We start from the raw sequence: 21,405 nt of genomic DNA on the forward strand, positions 1-21,405 counted from the left end.
ATGTCCCAGCTGCGGCAGTCGCGGCTCTGAATAGCGAACTAGCCAGTATTCTGGTTGAGCAGCAGAAGATACAGATATATGCGTTGCATGAGAAGATTCAGTATCGTGAGTGCTTTCACTTGACAATTATTCCCCCATGTACATTGACCGGTCGACTACGTGGCAAGCAAGTTGACAGTCTCTCCATCTTTTTCCGGCAAATATGTTTAGTGTAAGATGGAAACACGGTAGAGGAGGGTGCTTGTGTTCCCAAATGCCAGTGCATACAAGACCACAGATATATTTAGGGCTATAATCTATTTGTGGCAGACATTTGATTACTTGATTCGCAAAATGTTTTTGCATGATTCTCGAACACTTAAAGTGTGTTTTATTATGAAGCAGAATCATCGTAAGGTGGTGGTGAGTGTTTCAACCAATTTATTCATTTTACAGGGTAGTGTAAATGCACTATTTTCCACCACTTGACATATTAGTTGCGCCAGCTCATCCTTTGCTTCTACCATTAGCTAATAGGTTCAAATGGCTCTGAGCACTATAGGACTTAACTTCTGAGGTCATCAGTCCCCTAGAAGTTACAACTACTTAAACCTAACTAACCTAAGGACATCACACACATCCATGCCCGAGGCAGGATTCGAACCTGCGACCGTAGCGGTCGCGGGTTCCAGACTGTAACGCCTAGAACCACTCGTTCACAACGGCCGGCTAGCCAATAGGAAAACAGCATTCTGAGGGCAGATGAAACCCGCCGTCTGTGTGTTTGTACATGTTGGTCCATGCATGAATTCACACAATCAGGATGTAACCACTTGACAAAGGACAGAAGGCGAGTCTGGAATTTCCCAATTAAAGGAATGCCGCGCCTTGTTGCTTTGTTTGGGGATTGCCAGAAGAAATGGAGATCCCTCATGTGCGTAGGCATGTCACTTTGGTCTGTGGAATTAAGGTTTGCCGGCCGCAGTGGCCGAGCTGTTCTAGGCGCTTCAGTCTAGACCCGCGCGACCGCTACGGTCGCAAGTTCGAATCCTGCCTCGTGCATGGATGTGTGTGATGTCCTTAGGTTAGTTTGGCTTAAGTAGTTCTAAGTTCTAGGGAACTGGTGACCTCAGATGTTATGTCCCATAGTTCTCAGAGCCATTTGAACCATTTTTGATTAAGGCGTAGGTGTTACAACATGAAGTAGCCACTGAGAGAGAACAGAGATGGTTTCCCAGGTATCGAATATCAAAGGACACCGACTTTCGGTCCGCAGTCGGTGGTATTTAGTATCGTGATCCGTAATTATGACAATGGGCGGTTTTCGATTTCCATGGCAGGCCGATGTGTGCACCTGGAGCCCGGTGACTCCAGGGTGTCCCAAAAGAGTGGCTGATATACTGCATTTCATTCCATTCCTGGGTGCTTACAATTATTATATCAAGGGAGTTGGGGGGGGGGTGGGGGGGGGGGGGAACGTAAATGTGATCTCTATCCACGTGGGGGAGCCCTGTCTCTCACACTCTCACAAACTGATTAATTAAAGCATATGTAAATTGAATTCAACAATATATTACTGACGTCGGTTTGATTTTTGTGCCAAGAGATTATTCCTTTCCAGCACATATTGAGTCTTTTTCCTGCCAATTTCCAGTTGTGAAAGGGGAGATGGGAAGTGAGGGAGGGGACGAGAGGGCTGTGGGATTTACAATGAGGGGAAAAATAGGCTCGGAACTCAACTGGGGATGGGTGACAAAAATAGTGTCCCTTTTACCAGAGTGGCGGGGGGGGGGGGGGAGCACGGGAAAGTGTGGGAGATCCTCAAAATGAATGACAGATTGTCCCCACGGCGTTATAAATCAATCTCAGGGGGTCATAAATCACTTATGATGATAATACTTTTAAGGGAAGGGCGAGGGAGGATGGTTGGTTTAACTGTCAATTTAATTAATTAGCATATTAGTTTCACATCGAAACTGCACCAGGACCTGCTTTATCCTAATACGGATAGGTTCAGAAAACTAAGTCACATTCTGTCATTCTTGCCATACGATAACGTGGCCAATTGATACAAATACTCTGTCTTCCAAAGTCCAGTTCTCAGTTTATAGCAAACCAGTCCCATGTTGAGACCTGTGATGCCCCTACTGCGGTCTGCCAATGTGACTTGAGTCGACGATGCCATAGCCCAGTCTGAAAGACTTGGTTGCCACTGGCTGCTGCCGGCTCGTTTTTTCTTTCACCGTTGACAAAATATGGGAGCCTCCCACAATCAAGCAACGTAATTCACCATTTCCGACATACTCGTTTCCAGGGGCCATGCCATAATAGTCCGTTGTTTGTCAAAGTCGCTTATGTCGGCTGATTTCCCGATTTTCGGCCCATATGGTCGCTAGAATGATCCCCCATTCACCTATGGTCCTCTCGTATACGTTTCTTAGAGCATCAAGTCCCCGAAACGCCACCAGGCTGTATTAAATCTTGGGGTGGGCAGTGGTCATCATGTTTTTGCTCCGATACCGTTTATAGCAACATCACTTTTAATGACGAATTGGTCAAATTAGCGAAATCTAATGGTTTCAACTAAATCCTATATAAATGCCGTATTTAAAAAGATGCTTAATACGACTTCGTTTATTGTGAGTTATCGTATAGGACGACGTATTTGAGGGTTATTGTCAATAATGTAACGCTTATTTTCAGTCTCTCGTTTTCCGTACATTGTTGGATTCAAAACAGGCGTTCAAACGAACTGATGATTAATTTTTGTAATACAGTAACTGGAGCGATGTAGTTTCGTTCATGACTATTATATTGCACAGCACTTACAGCAAATTTTAAGCTGTCCAACTTTTATCTCATTCAATTCTCAAGACTTTGTTCGACGACACTGAACAACTTACATTGTTGCTACTTCTTTTTCACTTACTGAAGGTTTTTACATTTTACAGTCCTAACTGCGTAAACATAAGAAAAATTTGTCTTCAGTCCCTCTCCACAAATAGTGTATTAAGTACTGCAAGGATACTGAATTTTTGCCACTTTTTGAAATGTTAGCTCTATGGCAATCCAGAATTTAGAGATACGAAATTTTTATCAAAAAACAAAGCAAAAACCCTGTTGTGCGACTATCGGCTAAACGGTTTGCTCTGTACCCACAACAGATCATTAAACGACCTCTGAAAGTTTGTTGTTGGATTATTGGCTCACACCTGTATATATGGGGAAGTTGTATTTCGGTAGCGTTTAGCAGTTTGTTACATGCATGATGCATCACCGGAACATTTTGGTGCTGATGTAAGACGATATCTAACGCGCCAGTATGGTGCAAGATGGATAGATCGAGTACAGCCTGTTTCGTGCCTTCAACGATCACCTCCCTTAATTCTGTGGCTGATCTCAAAAGTGAAGTGCACAGCACTTGTGTCCTCACAATAAAAGAACTAGAGTAGTGAACTGTGCCGACATGTCAAGACTTACGAGGTGACCTCAGGCTGTCTGAAAGAATTCATGGCTCACTGCAGAGGTGTGTTGTATTTAGATACGAAGAAGATACGTGGGTCTCCTTCTCTAACAGGTACGAGTGCGCAGAAAACTGTAACGAATAACATATTGAAACTGTATTGTATTTCTTGTTGAGGTATGTTGTGCGTGAAAGTTGAGCCCTTTAGATAGGGATTTAATCTAAACGTTTACAGTTATAACACATTTATGCTAACTAGAACTATGTTTCACATCGACGTCCGTTATTGAACGGAACCATCCACCAACATTTACCTCGGAAAGAGCTCGTTCTCGGCATTTTTTCCTGTCCAAAATTTTACGAATGGCAAAGGGGCAGATCTTTTGATGTACTGTTTAGAGATTACTGTAAAGTAGATAGTAAGGAAGTTTGCACTATATTTTCTTTATGTAAAATAGATAGGTTAGATTGACATCTTTATATCTATCATTATGTCCCTACAGGCAGTCATTGGAGTACGCAAGGCAGAGCTGGAAAATTTTACAGTCTGAAAAAATAGACGTACTAGTTCTTAAATTACCAAACCGCTTTCCTTTATTGAAGTATTTTCTGTTGTGTTATGTCTCTTATATCTGCTTTTTGTTTTACTCCTTTGCCAACGGTCATGCCGCAGTGGCAACACCGGTTCCGATCAGATCACCGAAGTTAAGCGCTGTCGGCCTGGGCTAGCACTTGAATGGGTGACCATCCGGTCTGCCGGGGGCTGTTGACAAGCGGGCTGGACTCAGCCCTTGTGAGGCAAACTGAGCAGCTACTTGATTGAGAAATAGTGGCACCGGTCTCGTAAACTGACATACGGCCGGGAGAGCGGTGTGCTGACCACATGCCCCTCCACATCCCCATCCAGTGACGCCTGTGGGCTGCGGCTGACACTGCGGACGGCCGGCATCGTTGGGCCTTCCAACGCCTGTTCGGACGGAGTTTAGTTTAGTTTTGATTTTTAGTATTTCTCCTTCGTTGGTGTTTCTTTTTCTTCCTGCTTATACTTGTTTAATAGTACTGAACTTAGTAGTTCATAGAAAGTGGCTGTACAGCAAAAAATTGCGACCGACAGTACGACTTTGCTGCTCGCGGGTCCCATCTGGAAGATATGGTCCAATCTTCTTTTAGTGGTTTAACAGTTACCAACTTTACATTATTACGTAATCAACCGCAACCTTCAGTTTCAACAGTCAAATTCAGATATGTTTACCCCGTGAGCGCCTCTGCGGGCATCTTTATTTGATCAGTTACTGTGTAACATTTTCAACTGTACAAATCTGTTTGAATAAGTAAGTTTAATTTGTAATTTACTGTCTTGATATTTTAGTATTCTTCCATTTCTTTCTTTTAAACAGGACGTCTAATGATCGATTGGTAACACGTCGAGACTGCTGATTATACCATTTCCATGGCAAAAGGTATACTTAAACAACGTACACCACGCTCAATGTGGTCCTCCCAGGCAGCATTTTGTGTTTTTGTTTCTCTTACAACATACTTTTTCCCATGTAAGTTTTCAGTGGCCTATAGTTGTATAAAGCGTGCATCGCAGTTCTAAAGTCCATAATAATTTTTTTGAAAAACGGCATAGCGAAACGGTTAAACACAACGTAACAAAGTATTCAGTACGTGAAAGCGCTGAGCGCTGTTTTTTCCCTTTACGTACTCCGTCCGAACAGGCCATGAAGGCCCAGCAGTAGCGACCGGTTGCCGTGTCATCCTCAGCCCACGGGCGTCACTGGATGCGGATATGGAGGGGCATGTAGTCAGCACACCGCTCTCCCGGCCGTATGTCAGTGTACGAGACCAGAGCCGTTACTTCTCAATCAAGCAGCTCCTCAGTTTGCCTCACAAGGGCTGCGTCCACCCCGGTTGCCAGTAGCGCTCGGCAGACCGGAAGGTCACCCATCAAAGTGCTAGCCCAGCTCCGCAGCGCTTAACTTCGGTGATATGACGGAAACCGGTGATATCACTGCGGGAAGGCCGTTGGCTTTTCTTTACATAGCGCCGACAAATTAGTTTGAGAACCAGAAGCGCTACCGTCCACAGCTGCTGAGAATGGCAGCCAACCAGGCAGGGAGAGCAATCTGTATGGTAGAATTTGCCCATTGCCAGTCGGTAGAGCGTGTGCTAGGAGTTTTCCGTGGCAAGTTTCACAAGACATGGCCAGCTTACAGCAGGATAATGGAATGGTACAAGTAGTCCGAGGAGGATTGTGTATTGTGTATTGAACGGGGGACTTAGAAACGAGACCGAGCGAGGTGGCGCAGTGGTTAGACACTGGACTCGGATTCGGGAGGACGACGGTTCAATCCCGCGTCCGGCCATCCTGATTTAGGTTTTCCGTGATTTCCCTAAATCACTCCAGGCAAATGCCGGGATGGTTCCTCTGACAGGGCACGGCCGACTTCCTTCCCCATCCTTCCCTAATTCGATGAGACCGATGACCACGCTGTCTGGTCTCCTTCCCCAAAACAACCAACTTAGAAACGACGGAGAGGCTTCGTCCCGCTGTAGCCCTCAGTGGTTCACAGCCCCACAACAGGCCACAGCAGTCCACTCACCCCACCGCCGCCCCTCACCGAAGCCAGGGTTATTGTGTGGTTCAGCCCCGAGTGGACCAACTTCCCCCCCTGCCCACCCCTGGTAGACTAGTGTAACCCCAAATCTATGCGTGGTAGAGTAACTATGGTGTCCGCATAAGTGTTTGCGCAGCAACCACCGACATATTGTAACTGAGGCGGAATAAGGCGAACCAGCCGGCATTCGCCGAGGCAGATGGACCGCCACGCATTCCCGCTCGGGAAGCAGCACGTTAAACCGCGCGGATAGTCGGGCGGACCCGAGGAGTATAGTTGTTTCTGCGATGACAACGGTCGGACCGACCAGCCGTGTCAGAACAAATAGCTAATCATGTGATGGACGAAATGTTGAAAAGCTTCACAGAGTCTAGCTATCGAGCTAGTGTTGAATTGAACATCCTTCAGCCAACAGTGTGGAAATTCCTTCGCAAGCGATTAAGAGACAAGCCTTACAAACAGCAGCTCCTGAAAGCGACATACCATAATGAAAAAATGCGTCGTCTACAGATCTGCACTTATATGCAGAACCATCTTAAAAATGACGAATTTTGAAGCATATTAATCTTCAGTGGCAAAGCCGTTTTTCATTTTTCGGGAAAGGGCAACCGACACAAGACACGTGCATGGGGGACATGCTACTTTTGAACACGTCCGCGATTCCACGAAAGATAACGTCTTACGCCTGTGTCCAAGAACACTGTCTGTGAACCCTCCATCTTTGCTGAGAGAACTGTTGGTGGTATCACCTATATCGACCAGCTGTGGCTCATGCTTTAATTTGAAATTGACAGCAGGGATTTCATCTTTCAGCCATATGGCGCCCATTCACATTCTCTCAGTTGTGTACGAGATAATCTAACTGAGGCATTGCTAGGTCGCCAGGTAGACGGTTTAGCGGCCGCTGAGCAGATTTTTCTCGAGTGGCCGCCACGGTCACCGGACTTGACGTCTTGCGATCTTTTCTTGCGGTGTTACGTCAATAATGGCGTTTATATTTCACGTCTGCCACAGGACCTCGAAGACTCGCAACACTGCGTTGCACCAGGTGTTCTTAACGTCAGTCCTGATATGCTCGCTCGGGCACTGTCAGAACTCGACTGGCGAATACATATGTGCCATATCACGAACGGTGGTAACACAGAACATTGTAAAAACAACTTTGAGAATCAGTCATTCACATATTGTACCATGTGCTACGTTCTTGGCTATTTATCTCAACCAGTTTATGGAATGTGACTATTGAGTTTCTCCCGGCGTATTTGATAATCAAAATATCCACGGGTGTACTGCCGGTCTACAGTCTCCAACGGGCACAATATTTCGGCGATCATACATGTCGCCATCATCAGGTGAACTGACGGACTGAGCTCCAGTGAACGTGCTGGTACGGAGATCCGTACGCTGTGGCTGCTCAGGGGGAACTCGGTTCGGCCGCGACCGGTAGGCTATAATATCTCTGTCTACGAAACTTTCCAGTCCTGATACCTTGGGTACACCTGTACCACCTCGTACAACAGCGACAGTTAACCAGCCATTACCATGCGAAAATGTATCATTCAGATCAATACTAAAATTGAGTCTGCATCCACAGAAGACAGCGGGTCCATCTAGTAGTGCGTGTGCAGCGACAGATTTTATAGTATTCTTCTTCTTGTCAGCAGCAGATGTTGTCATTTCAACGTCTTCAATTGTTTTATATATTGTACCTAATGTACCCAACGTACCCAATGTATCAGGACTGGAAAGTTTCGTAGACAGAGATATTATAGCCTACCGTACATATCATGTTACTGAAAATGCAAATAAAGACTTCGGCAAATCATCATATATGTCACCCTCACCCTTTTCCTTGTATACACATAGTAGACGTAAGATATCTGTTAATGAAACTGTATTTATTTGGATTAAAGGTAAAGGTACTTGTGAATATGTTAAATTTGTTGGAGACTGTACTCTATATTTTCACAAATAAAGTGATCTGTAGCGACCGAACCCAGTTCCCCCTGAGCAGCCACAGCGTACGGATCTCCGTACCAGCACGTTCACTGGAGCTCAGTCCGTCAGTTCACCTGATAATGGCGACATGTATGATCTCCGAAATATTGTGCCCGTTGGAGACTGTAGACCGGCAGTACACCCGTGGATATTTTGAGTTTATGGAATGTTTCATGGATTTTTAATTACCTAGTAGCTGGAATGAAATTTTCGCTCGAAAAAGGAGTGTGCACTGATACGAAACTTCCTGGCAGATTAAAATTGTGTGCCGGACGAGACTCGAGCTCGAGACCTTTGCTTTCCACCGGCAAGTATTCTACCAAGCACCACTCACGACCCGTTCCCGCACCTTCACTTCCGCCAGTACTTCGTCACCTACCTCGCCCGCAAAGGTCCCGAGTTCGAGTCTCGGTCCGGCACTTTTTATCAGCCAGGAAGCGTCACCCTGTGCTGCGCGAGGAGGCGCCGCGGCAGAGGGCGCGCCTTCTGACCTTGGCGAGGACGGGGTCGTCGGTGCTGGCGCCGTCGTAGAAGATGAGCTGGTCGCGGTCCCCGGTGCAGTCCGACCACGCGCGCAACGGCCGCCCAGGGGCGCTACGGGAAGCGTTGAGCAGCGCGCCCGGACCTCCGCCTCCGGCCGCCCCCGCAGTCGCCGCCGCCGCCTGGCCTGGGCCCGCCGCCTCCTCCGCCGCCACCGCCTCCGCCCCCGGAGCGGGCCCCGCCTCGGCCGCGGCGGCCGCCGACCGCTTCAGAAGCAGCTTGTGGGCGTGCTCCTGGCGCACCGACAGCATGGCGTGCTTGCACGCCGGCACCACCTTCTGGCGCAGCGTCAGGTAGCACGTCACGTTGCGCGGGTACATCCCTGCGGCAAGGAAACGTCACAAATCCTCTGGCAGGGTCCGGGCCAGCGTCACTATCTAATGAAGCAAGCAAGGTAGGTTAGCGATTAATGGTTCAAATGGCTCTGAGCACTATGGGACTTAACATCTATGGTCATCAGTCCCCTAGAACTTATAACTACTTAAACCTAACTAACCTAAGGACATCACACAACACCCAGTCATCACGAGGCAGAGAAAATCCCTGACCCCGCCGGGAATCGAACCCGGGAACCCGGGCGTGGGGTAGCGATTAATGTTTTATGGAGCTTGGTAATGGAACGCTAACGCCACTGGGGAGGTAGCAAGTAATGTCCAAAACAAACAGTTCATAATAATTGACGGAAAGTCATCGAGTAAAGCAGAAGTGATTTCTGGCGTTCCCCAAGGTAGTTTTATAGGCCCTTTGCTGTTCCTTATCTAAAGGGTGCGTCAAAAAAAATGTATACACACTTTGAACTGTCATAGACAATTTATTTACCGTTCTACAAAGGTTAAATATCTGTGAGAAAGTAATGTTATGTTTCTTCAACAGGTGGCAGCACCTGGCAAGGAAGTAACAGCAGCATGACGCACGTGCATTTGAGCTTTAAAGCTCGGAAGCAGATAATTAAGTGGTACTGGAAGTTTGGGAATGTAGCTGCGGTTCGAAGACAGTGAAGAAGTGAGTATGGTACAGAACCACCTTCAAGGTTAACAATTACACGTCTACGAGACAAATTCGAAATTCATGGAACAGTGTGTGATGTGCATAAAGGCCGATCAGGGCGACCTCGTACAGCTACAAGTGATGATTCCACAACTGCTGTCTTGGAACTGTTTCAGAGTTCGCCTCAAAAATCTTCAAGGCAAGCGGCACGTGAGAGTAATGTAAGTGCTAGTAGTGTGCTACGCATTCTGAAGAAAGGCAAGTTTCGTGTGTACAGTCCAAGGCTGGTGCAACAGCTAAGTGACGACGATCCAGATCGAAGGTTAGAATTTTGTGAATGGGTTCAGGAGATGGTGAGACGTGAACCGGGATTTATGGGTAGCATAATTTGGCCGGATGAATCCCATTTCAAACTCAATGGAACTGTCTATAGGCACAATTGTGTATACTGGGCTGAAGATATTCCTCAGATTACAATTGAAAAGGCTGTGAATGTGCCTGGTGTAAATGTGTGGTGTGGTTTGTCTGCAAGGCACTGTTACTGGAGAAACGTACCTAACAATGCTTGCTGACTCCATATTCCCTGCCATTCATACATTATACGCTAATGATGAGTTTAATTTCCAACAAGATGGCGCCCCGCCGCACTATCATAGTGACGTACGAACATACCTGGATCACAATGTGCCAGGCCAGTGGATAGAACGCAGGGGACCAATCGAGTTTCCTGCACGCTCTCCAGTCCTCACGCCGCTGGATTTCTTCTTATGGGGCACAGTAAAAGATGAGGTGTACAAACGTAAACCACGAAACCTGGACACACTTTGGAATGACATTCAGGCAGTGTGCGCAGAAATCTCATTGGACACTTTGATACGAAGTAAGGAATCAGTGATGACTCGTATTCAGAAATGTATTGATGCTGAAAGCCACGAGTTTGAACATTAATCACATTTGCAAAGTACATTTATTTTTCCAATTGGACTTTAAGCTTTCCATTTCCAGAAATTTAACATTGTAGAACGGGAAATAAATTTTCTATGACGCTTCAAAGTGTGTATGCATTTTTTTGACGCACCCTGTATATAAACGATTTGGGAGACAACCTGAGCAGCTCTCTTCGATTGTTTGCAGATGACTCTGTCGTTTATCGACTAACAAAGTCATCAGAAGATCAAAACAAACTGCAAAACGATCTAGAAGAAATATCGGAATGGTGCGAAAATTGGCAGTTGACCCTAAATAACGAAAAGTGTGAGGTCATCCACATGAGAGCTAGAAGGAACTCGTTAAAGTTCGGTTACACGATAAATCAGTCTAATCTAAAAGCCGTAAATTCAACTAAATACCTAGGTAGTACAATTAAGAACAACTTAAATTGGAAGGAACGCATAGAAAATGATGTGGGGAAGGCTAACCAAAGACTGCGTTTTATTGGCAGGACACTTAGAAAATGTAACAGACCTACTAAGGAGACTGCCTACACTACGCTTCTCCGTCTTCTTTTAGAATACTGCTGCGTGGTGTGGGATCCTTACCAGATAGGATTGACGGAATATATCGAAAAAGTACAAAGAAAGGCAGCACATTTTGTATTATCGCGAAATGTGGGAGCCAGTGTCACAGAAATGATACAGGATTTGGGCCGGAAATCATTAAAAGAAAGGCGTTTTTCGTTGCGTCGAAATCTTCTCGCGAAATTCCAATCGCCAACTTTCTCCTCCGAATGCGAAAATATTTCGTAGACACCGACCTACATAGGGAGAAAGTTTCACCACGATAAAATAAGTGAATTCAGAGCTCGTACGTAGAAATATATGTGTTCGTTCTTTCCGCGCGCTATACGAATTTTGAATAATAGAGAATTGTGAAGGTGGTTCGATGAACTCTCTGCCAGGCACTTAAATGTGATTTGCAGAGTATCCATGTAGATGTAGAATACGGCAGTCTCCACTTGCAAAAGCCGTGGTGTACAGCTGGCGCATATTACATAATGAAATGCATTCGCTATCTGCGAATACCGTACCACCAAAGTTATGCAGTCTACTGGATGTAGATTCGATCGGTCACCTTAACCGCTTTGGCTATCCGAACACGCTTCACATACAGCCCCAAACTTCCATATGTCCCTGTATCTGCTACCCATAGCGCTCGCACATTTGTGTGATTCCTGCACAGGTAGAGACTTATTTAGAGTTTGTATTAGACTACCTTCGCTGTGGCGTCAAAAGGATTAGTGCAGTGTCTATATCTTATAGGGTCTGTAAAGGTCGATGCAGTGTTTCTTTGCACATGAATGCATGTGTAAAAGAAAGAAGTAGAGGGCTAAGTAACTTACATATCATATTATTTTATATGGGGAACTGCATGTAACCGAATACGTCACAAAGTAATTCGTCGACTGATCTGGTCCATAGAGGTGCCCACGATGACAACATTTTTGCGGACTGGTAGTTGGAACTCAAGGTTAAAGCTGACTACGTAACGATGTCAAGCTGGTACTCTTAAATCGCTGGTATAGGATTTGAAAATTCTTAATGTAAAATTAATTCTGCAAGGAAGCTTGTGGGGATGACCCAGGAGCAGCAAATTTGTACTGTCAGTTGCAAGTGAGGACTAAACAGCCACTACGAAAGAACTAATAAGTACAAACAGGTAGGAAAAGGAAAACCAACAAAGGAAAAAGGCTAAAGGTAGAGATAAGAGAGATCATAACACAACTTTCATAGAGTCTTTATTACAGAAGGCGCATGTTTCGTTTAAGAATCTGTACGTCTATTTTTACAGACTAAAATTTTCAAGCTCTGCTAGTGTATCCAAATGGCACGACAGACATCAGCGTGTATATCCACATCACCTACGCTATTCAGAGAGAATCTAACGCTATTTTATTGCTGCCTACGTGAAATTTTTCTCTGAAACGTATAAGAAAAAGATCTCCTCCCTTGCCCTATGCAAAACTTTGGACAGAAAAGAAATGGCCAGAACGAGCATGCATTCATGTCCGAAGGAACATTGCATCGTCTTTACAGACAGTGTGCAATACAGTCACTGCACTAACGCACATTACATGGTTTGAATATGAAATGGAATGAGCATGTACCATCAACAGTCTCAAATGCAATGAGCCTGTGGAAAGATGTCTAGCAAACTGAATGGCATCTGTGAACAAAATTGCATACAGTGCGTGCAAGTGACAAATCCTAGAGTGCCGCCCCTATGATTGGAGTCCTTATCAAATAGTTATGACAGCAATGTTAGTCGTGAGTTTCTGCCGGCGTATACAATGTTCGAATAACTTACGGGAATGCAGGCGGGTGACTTTGTCGATAACCACCGATGGTTCGACAGGAGCACACCCTCCTCTCTTCAAGGCAAAACAGCAGCAAGTAAGCGCTGCGAAAGGAAATATAAAAGCTCGGTTTTCAGAGAGACTCCGGAAAGATAATACACACACACACACACACACACAAACACACTATGCAAACACTTGCACCATCACAAAACAAAGATGATCAACAACAGAAGTTGTCGTTAGTGAAGATGATAATCAACGGGTGAGTTAGCATAGAACCTGTCCTCCTGTTTTTGACAAAGTAGAGAGGATTCCATGGATAATTTAAAGAAAAACCACCATCTCTATTCTCTACCGGTAGGAAATGTATTGTTGCTTGCAGAGGCTGGATAAACTTCTCAGCAGTAGAGTAAAATTGCAATGGCTGTTGAAATCACAGTAAAAAGTGTCCTCATAAATAGAGATGGTGGTTTTTGTTCATGTTCTGCGTGGAAACCTGTTGTCTCCTTGTCAAAAAAATGGTTCAAATGGCTCTGAGCACTATGGGACTTAACATCTACGGTCATCAGTCCCCTAGAACTGAAAACTACTTAAACCTAACTAACCTAAGGACAGCACACAACACCCAGTCATCACGAGGCAGACCTTGTCAAAAGACAAAGGGAATTTATGGTACCTATCCCGTTGATTAATAATTTGACTATCGATAACTTCTGACGTCGGCCTTCTCTGGTTTGTGATTACGCTAGTCTTTACTGTGTGTGTGTGTGTGTGTGTGTGTGTGTGTGTGTGTGTGTGTGTGTGTGTGTGCGTGCGCGCGTGCGTGTGTGTGTGTGTGTGTGTGTGTGTGTGTGAAGTTTTAAATTGCCTTGCACAGCCCAAAAATGAGATGGTGTGCTGCCGTCGAAATATCGGTGGTTGAGGACGTCGTCACCTCGCTGCATTTCCCTTAAGTTATTTGAACAGTTATTACTGCAGACTTGTAACTGATTCAGAGACATGGTGCTACGATTGTAATAGATTGGTATTGCAGGAAATAACGCTATCACTGGTACTCTTTATTTATTTAAACATAACCGGTTCAGGGCTAAACGTCATTACGAAGTCGTCATTTTCGTTGGAGTAAGTGTGTCAAGTTTCCGCGACGTAGTTGAAGTTCGGGCCCGCTCGGCAGTTGGCGCTGAGATTGGTGGTGTCTTTCTGCCACGGAAGAGCGTGCGCGAAGCGTCAAAGCAGCCGAGCACAGTGCCACCAGGGCTGATGAGAGGGCGAACAAGACAAAGAGTCTTGTCAGACAGTGGATAGATGGGAGCCAGAAGCAACTGCGTGGAAAGAAGATGGGCGGCTCCAGGTGGAAAACACAGAGACCGCAGCGTCGAATGCAAGGGAAGCGTGCCAGTTAGTGCTATCTTGGCTCTCAGGTAATCTCTTCCTTGAGCCTAACTGCAGGCAGTGGATAGGCCAAAACATTATGACCGCGTGCCAGTTAGTGCTATCTTGGCTCTCAGGTAGTCTCTTCCTTGAGCCTAACTGCGGGCAGCGGATAGGCCAAAACATTATGACTGCGTGCCAGTTAGTGCTATCTTGGCTCTCAGGTAGTCTCTTCCTTGAGCCTAACTGCGGATAGTGGATAGGCCAAAACATTATGACCCCGTGCCAGTTAGTGCTATCTTGGCTCTCAGGTAGTCTCTTCCTTGAGCCTAATTGCAGGCAGTGAATGGGCTGGAGTTTTTTTGCAGCTGTACGCTAATAGGTCAAAACATTATGACCACTGCCCACCACCACGATGGATGCCTCCTGGTGGTGTTCCGGGCAAATCAAGTGGTAACAATAGCATGTAAGCGAAGCACACACGGATGGGGGTCACCCCAGCGAAGTTATGGGCTGCAAATGGAGAAATCCATTGAGATAAGCAGCTTTGACAAAGGACAAATTATTCATCATTTTGAATTGCAGCTCCTTGTGTTGGCCCCGTTTGCAGTTAAAAATTGTTCGATGTGAGGTCTGCCAGTTATGAAAAACACCGTTTTTCTCAGTACCCAAACATGTTTCGGCACCACTGTGCCATCATCAGTGGGTTTTCGTTTTTATTTATTCTGCAATGTGAACATTTTTGTTAAAGGATTATAAAATTATGTGCATCTTTAGTTCAAACTACAGATGGTTTGTTTTTGTAAATACCTTTACATTTGGTGCATGAATTTTCTGGGTTCCTTGTGTGTTAATTACTACAGGTAGCTTGTTATCTGCAACCAAACGCTGTTGATGAGAAAGTCTTTTACCTGGGAGATAATCTATCTTCTACAATGTAATTTAGTTTGTTGCGATGTTTTCCCGCCTGTATTCGTTTTTACTTACGTTTTCGTGTGGCAAACACTTCCATTCTCCGCATCGTGCTGAGGTGTTGTGATGCACATGTAACTATAACAAGTATTTTCCACAAATAACGTAGTAAAACACTTTTCACTTCACCAAAACACAGAGTGATTGTGGTTTGTTGTGTGTCCCAGTCCAGTCAGTGTTCATTTGTTCACCAGACAGTTCGGCGACAAATTTGAATTTTGTTTCCATTTTATCTTTGTGTGTGTGTGTGTGTGTGTGTGTGTGTGTGTGTGTTTGTGTATATTTTATCTGTTTGTGCTTTTTATGTTTGTAAAGTTCGTTTAATGCGTCAAATAGTGTGCCCTTGCAGAGTGTAGCGTATTTGTTGAAGGTCTGTTTTCTTTCTGCTATTGTCTTCTGTATATGGAAGTTTTCCTCAATGGTCAGTTTGCTGTGTAGGCTGTGGCTGGGTTTTAGTGTTCTTAAGTCTGTTTCTATTTTGGTTGGGTATTGATTGTTGGCTACGTGGTGGTCAGCAAATGTACTATGAGAGCTCCTATAGCACATTTGCTGACCGCCTTGCAGCCAACTAGAAAGCCACACAAGAACTGGAAATGAACTGACCGTTTGTTCTTGCAGTTAGGCAATGGTTAATGATTCGGGGGTGACACTGAGCGTTTTGTTGTTGTAGTTGTTGTTGCATCCAAATCCTGCTCAAGCTACAGCTGGGTCTGGGTGTTACGGTCGGATTTTGGCAAGGTTAATTGAAGGGATGGCCAGATCCCCTTCCTATCACCACCCCCTACCACCCAAACGGAACCAGTGTACCCCAGGTGTCTGTGTCTAATGTAAACCATGAAATAGTGTGAACATGTGTCAGATGTCTGTGAGGCGTGTAACTGAGGCAGAACGTGGGACTAGCTCGGTATTCATCTAGTGGGATGTGGAAAGCCGCATAAAAACCACATCCAGCCTGTCGCTGGTAATCCGCTGGGTGGATTCGATCCGGGACCGGTGCTCCTACCGAGTCCAGGAAGCAGCACTGAGCGTTCTAACTGGAGTAAAGTAGCTCTGAAGTGTGAAATGTCAACTGACAAGTACATTTAATCGGACTATAGTTCCGTGCAAGGCCGCTGCCTGACGGCAAAACGACAGCAGTGCCGACGACACTGCATTAGACATTTGGTATTATTTGGTTGCGAAAAGTCAGTCCTGACGTCTGCGGGGAGCAGCAGCACAGCCTAGATTGAAAATGAATGCCTGTGGAGCTGAGTGGAGGTGGCTGCTAATACCGAGAGAGCAGTGGCAAACCACCGCCCAGGCGGCGATTTCTAGTTGCTGGGAAGACTGTGCCTGGAGTGCTCGGACAATACTGTGACAAGTGCTGTGCACCCTGGACACAGAATTGCGTAAGTTAGCTTTCAAACCTTGCAGTGTTCAGTCAGCAGTCCTTGATACTTGTTATGGATTCCATGGCATGCCACAGTGACCTTGTCTACTTGTACGTTAGTTGTAGTTTGTAACAGTGCACCTTATTGCTTGGTATACAGAATCACCTAAAACTTGCACATATAATATTGCGTAAATGGAAAGTGCTGTCGATGTGCAGTCTCCACAGAATGAATTGCTAGTCAAGGGCTCGTGCAAACATATACTTCTTAAAACAAAGCAATTCCTATTGACACTAACAAACTAAACGTGGGGCTAATTAGAATGTCCGTGGTATTTGTTGCAGGATTATAGTGTGAGTCATTTGCAATATGTCCTTTTTTGAAAAGTTCCCACGCCAACACTTATAAAATACCTGGAGCCACGCAGGCCGGTCGAATGGGCCCTGCGTCTCCCCTGTTAATGCCACACTACGCGCTTTTTCGGGCAGTGTCATTCGAACAGTCAAATAAACGTGACGAATGTAAGTGACGTCTCCCAACGCAACAATGGCAAGACCGAATTATTCCATTCCGCAAAGTGTGTTTGTTTACGTTTCGCACGTGCGTACAGTGTCTGCGCCTACTGTCTGTAGATTGTTTGAACACAAATTTCCAGGTATTCGAATTCAGAGTCATGATGCAGTTCACAAATTAATGAACACATTTCGTGAATGAAGAAGCATTCATAACAAGAAGAAGCGTAAACGACGCTTACAGGATCACAAAAGCTCACCTCGATGACCTTGTACACCACCTGGAAAATTCCCCTAACATGTCTCTTAACCGCCTTTCACAGGAAATGTAAATTGCTTGCACCTCTATACAAAGAGCTGCCAAGTTACTTGGGGCAAGGCTCTAGAAAGTAACAGTAGTACCAGAACGTTCCCCTGGTGATCCCGAGCACAGTGCTAGGTTATGTGAATGGGTTTTGAAACAAGTGTATGACGGTAAGATTGATCATTACTTTATTCTGTTTCCGGACGAAGCTTGATTCCGTTTACACGAGTTTGTTAACTGCAGATACTGTGGACATTAGAACGCCAATAGACGTATTCGGCTTCTTGAGGAACCCCTTCACGATTAGAAAATATGAGTGTGGTGCCTAGTTAATGGCGACACAATAATAGGCCAGCTTTTTAATGACACGGGTAACAGTCAAACATGTGTGTAGAAACTTTAGCAACCGTCTTTTAATGAATTGGGTGAAAGAGAATGAAGCTTTGGGTTTTTCAACAGGATTCGGCATTGGCTCCTTCGGCCTCTATGTTTTTTGCACTCACAAGGGGTGGCCGCCAATTGTGAAATTCAGCTTCGATTCATACTGCGCATAATAAAAGCTCATGGCCAGTGGTGTAATGTGGCAAAGCACCAAGATGCACTTCTCAGCCGTTGTCGAGAAAATCGACAGTTAAAAGAAACTGTTGCAGTGAAATACTCTCTACGATTAGTAGTTTTCCACAGCTTCGTGGCGCAGCGGTAAGCGCTCTGGTTTGTAATCCGAAGGTCGCCGGATCGAATCTCGCACCATGCAACTTATATATATATATATATATATATATATATATATATATATATATATATATATATATATATATAATTCCCGGTAATCAGTTGCAACAATTATGCATGTAATAAGTTGTTGAATGTCGTTTGTCGTGGAAAAACTGGCGACTTCGAACATCATTATGTTTTCCGCAAACAAAGCCGTATTTCACAAATGTTATTAATTGTCTTCATAATGTTAACCACGTATAGTTAACGGAAGACGTAGAAACGATATTCCGAAACGAATACGTATAGCGTAAGTCAAACGTTCGAATTAGAATAGAGACCCCACGAACTCAAATTCGCTGTGGCAGGCATGAAATATAAACTCCGTTACTCGCTCGTTACACTTGAAGGACAGATGTTGAATGGGCCGAAACGAGCCGCCGCATAACAGCGTAGTTGCCTGCTAACTTCAAAAGAAGGTAGATGCGGTCCCTAGCGCAACTTATAACATCGTCGAAAATCAGTGCGGACGGGAGAGCTTTGGTACACCCTGTTAAAAAAACGGAAAAATGGAGGCGGTACAATTGGAGAGCGATCCGCCTTCACCAACATGCATAAGCAATTCATTTATATATATATATATATATATATATATATATATATATATATATATATATTTGAATTACAAAAAACTAATAATAAAAAAAATTGCATGACGCGAGATTCAATCCGGCGACCTGCGGATTACGAACCCAGGCGCTTACCGCTGCGCCACGACGCTGTGAAAGTTGTTAATCGTAGAGAGTATTTCACCGCAACGGTTTCTTTTAACTGTCGATTTTCTCGACAACGGCTGAGAAGTGCATCTTGGTGCTTTGCCACATTACACCTCTGGCCATGAGCTTTTATTATGCGCAGTATGAATCGAATCTGAATTTCACAATTGGCGGCCTCCCCTTGTCAGTTCAAGATGTGTTCTTTGACAGTCATTAACAACAATATCTGACCCGCTCGTTGGCCCGATTTAACCCCATGTTATTTCTGTTTATGGGGAGCATTAAAGGATAGAGTGTACACAGCAAATCCGCACACGTAACAGCAACTCATGGATACTACTCTCGAGTCAAATAATTTAATTTCTCAATCAGAATTACGTCTGGTGAATAATTTCTTGAGTGGATGTCAGAAATGTGTGGGAAACAATGTCAGGCAGTTCCAGCATCTCCTTTCATTCCACAGGTAAGTACAAAATTAATCTGCATACAGTTTCAATTTAATATTGCGGTGGCAGACCGGCGACACGACTTCTGATTCGTCGGGTAGCGGAGCGCTCGCTGCCCGTCATTTACTGCGCTGTGTGTGTAGTCATTAGATAAGTGGAACACCCCATTGCTTGCTGACAAGGGAACCTCCCCATCGCACCCCCCTCAGATTTAGTTATAAGTTGGCACATTGGATAGGCCTTGAAAAACTGAACACAAATCAATTGAGAAAACAGGAATAAGTTGTGTGGAACTGTGAAAAAATAAGCAAAATATACAAACTGAGTAGTCCATGGGAAGATAGGCAATATCAAGGACACTGGGATTGTAGGAGCGCCGTGGTCTCGTGGTAACGTTAGCAGCTGCGGAACGAAATGTCCTTGGTTCAAATCTTCCATCGAATCAAAACTCTAATTTTTTATTTTCAGTTTATGTGACAAACTCTTATGTTTTCATCACTTTTTTGGGAGTGATTATCACATCCACAAGAAAACCTAAATCGGGCAAGGTAGAAGAATCTTTTTACCCATTTGCCAAGTGTACAAGTTAGGTGGGTCGACAACATATTCCTGTCATGTGACGCACATGCCGTCACCAGTGTCGTATAGAATATATCAGATGTGTTTTCCTGTGGAGGAATCGGTTGACCTATGACCTTGCGATCAAATGTTTTCGGTTCCGATTGGAGAGGCACGTCCTTTCGTATACTAATCGCACGGTTTTGCGATGCGGTCGCAAAACACAGACACTAAACTTGTTACAGTGAACAGAGACGTCAATGAACGAACGGACAGATAATAACTATGCAAAAATAAAGAAAGTAAAATTTTCACTTGTGCGAAGACTTGAACTAAAAACCTCTCTTTCTACAGCTGCTCACGCTACCCCGAGACCACGGCGTTCCTCAGCTCACGCGCTCCTTGATGTTGCCTATGTCGCCCATGGACTACTCAGTTTGTATATTTTGCTTATTTTTTCACAGTTTCACACAACTTCTTCCTGTTTTCTCAATTGATCTGTGTTCGGTTTATCAAGGCCTATACACTGTGCCAAGTTATAACTAAATCTGAGGGGGGTGCGATGGGGAGGTTCCCTTGTGAGTAGCTTTCAGTTTCTGAATGTCTCTCGCGTTAGCAGTCCTTGCCTCATTTCCGTGAATCCTAAACTGGTAATACAGTGTGTGCCAGGAGGAATGTTTACTATTCAGCGATATGACAGGAACGGCCATTCGAAGCAAAAATGTCTAGTAAAATTGACACTTCTAAGCATACTTTAAGAAGAATGAATCTTGATGTACAATCCGCTGTTCACGTTCTTCAGACGTATCGGTGGGAGTGCTGTACACTTCACTTTGGAAAAGATCCCGGAAAGAAAAATCGAGAAGATTGAAGATACATCATTTTGGAAGTCAAGTACATTCCCTCTTCAACATACCGCTCTTGGACCATATACCTTACAACTGATGCAAAATATGCCAAGCTCGATCACACACATGTCACATTTACAAACCATGGGACATGGGTGAAATTTTATATTTCAAATGCACTCATAGTAACTACAACAATATTTGATTCTGAAATCAGATGCGGTGCGTAACCGTACATTCCCAATTACCTACCAAATCACTCTTATGCGGACTCATGATTACTGGAACGTTTATGCTAAGTTACTATTGTATACTTTAAGGCATGTAGGTTTTCGGAGTGATATACACTCCTGGAAATTGAAATAAGAACACCATGAATTCATTGTCCCAGGAAGGGGAAACTTTATTGACACATTCCTGGGGTCAGATACATCACATGATCACACTGACAGAACCACAGGCACATAGACACAGGCAACAGAGCATGCACAATGTCGGCACTAGTACAGTGTATATCCACCTTTCGCAGCAATGCAGGCTGCTATTCTCCCATGGAAACGATCGTAGAGATGCTGGATGTAGTCCTGTGGAACGGCTTGCCATGCCATTTCCACCTGGCGCCTCAGCTGGACCAGCGTTCGTGCTGGACGT

At 44.8% G+C, this 21,405-nt stretch overlaps 1 protein-coding gene and 1 pseudogene across 1 annotated transcript in view; one reads left to right on the forward strand and one right to left on the reverse strand.

The window, feature by feature from the left end:
- Positions 1-21,405, reverse strand: part of LOC124606000 — a 177,384-nt gene that overhangs the window by 124,686 nt on the left and 31,293 nt on the right. The window contains exons 3-4 of the mRNA XM_047137963.1: positions 8,779-8,923; positions 8,553-8,655 (exon numbers count right to left, since the gene is read on the reverse strand). Of these exons, the coding sequence (XP_046993919.1) occupies positions 8,553-8,655; positions 8,779-8,923 (248 nt within the window). The remainder of the gene's footprint in view (positions 1-8,552; positions 8,656-8,778; positions 8,924-21,405) is intronic.
- LOC124608027 lies at positions 4,097-4,214 on the forward strand (annotated as a pseudogene).

The sequence above is a fragment of the Schistocerca americana genome, chromosome 3, assembly GCF_021461395.2.
Source record: "Schistocerca americana isolate TAMUIC-IGC-003095 chromosome 3, iqSchAmer2.1, whole genome shotgun sequence".
In the NCBI taxonomy this organism is placed as follows: Eukaryota; Metazoa; Arthropoda; class Insecta; order Orthoptera; family Acrididae; genus Schistocerca; species Schistocerca americana.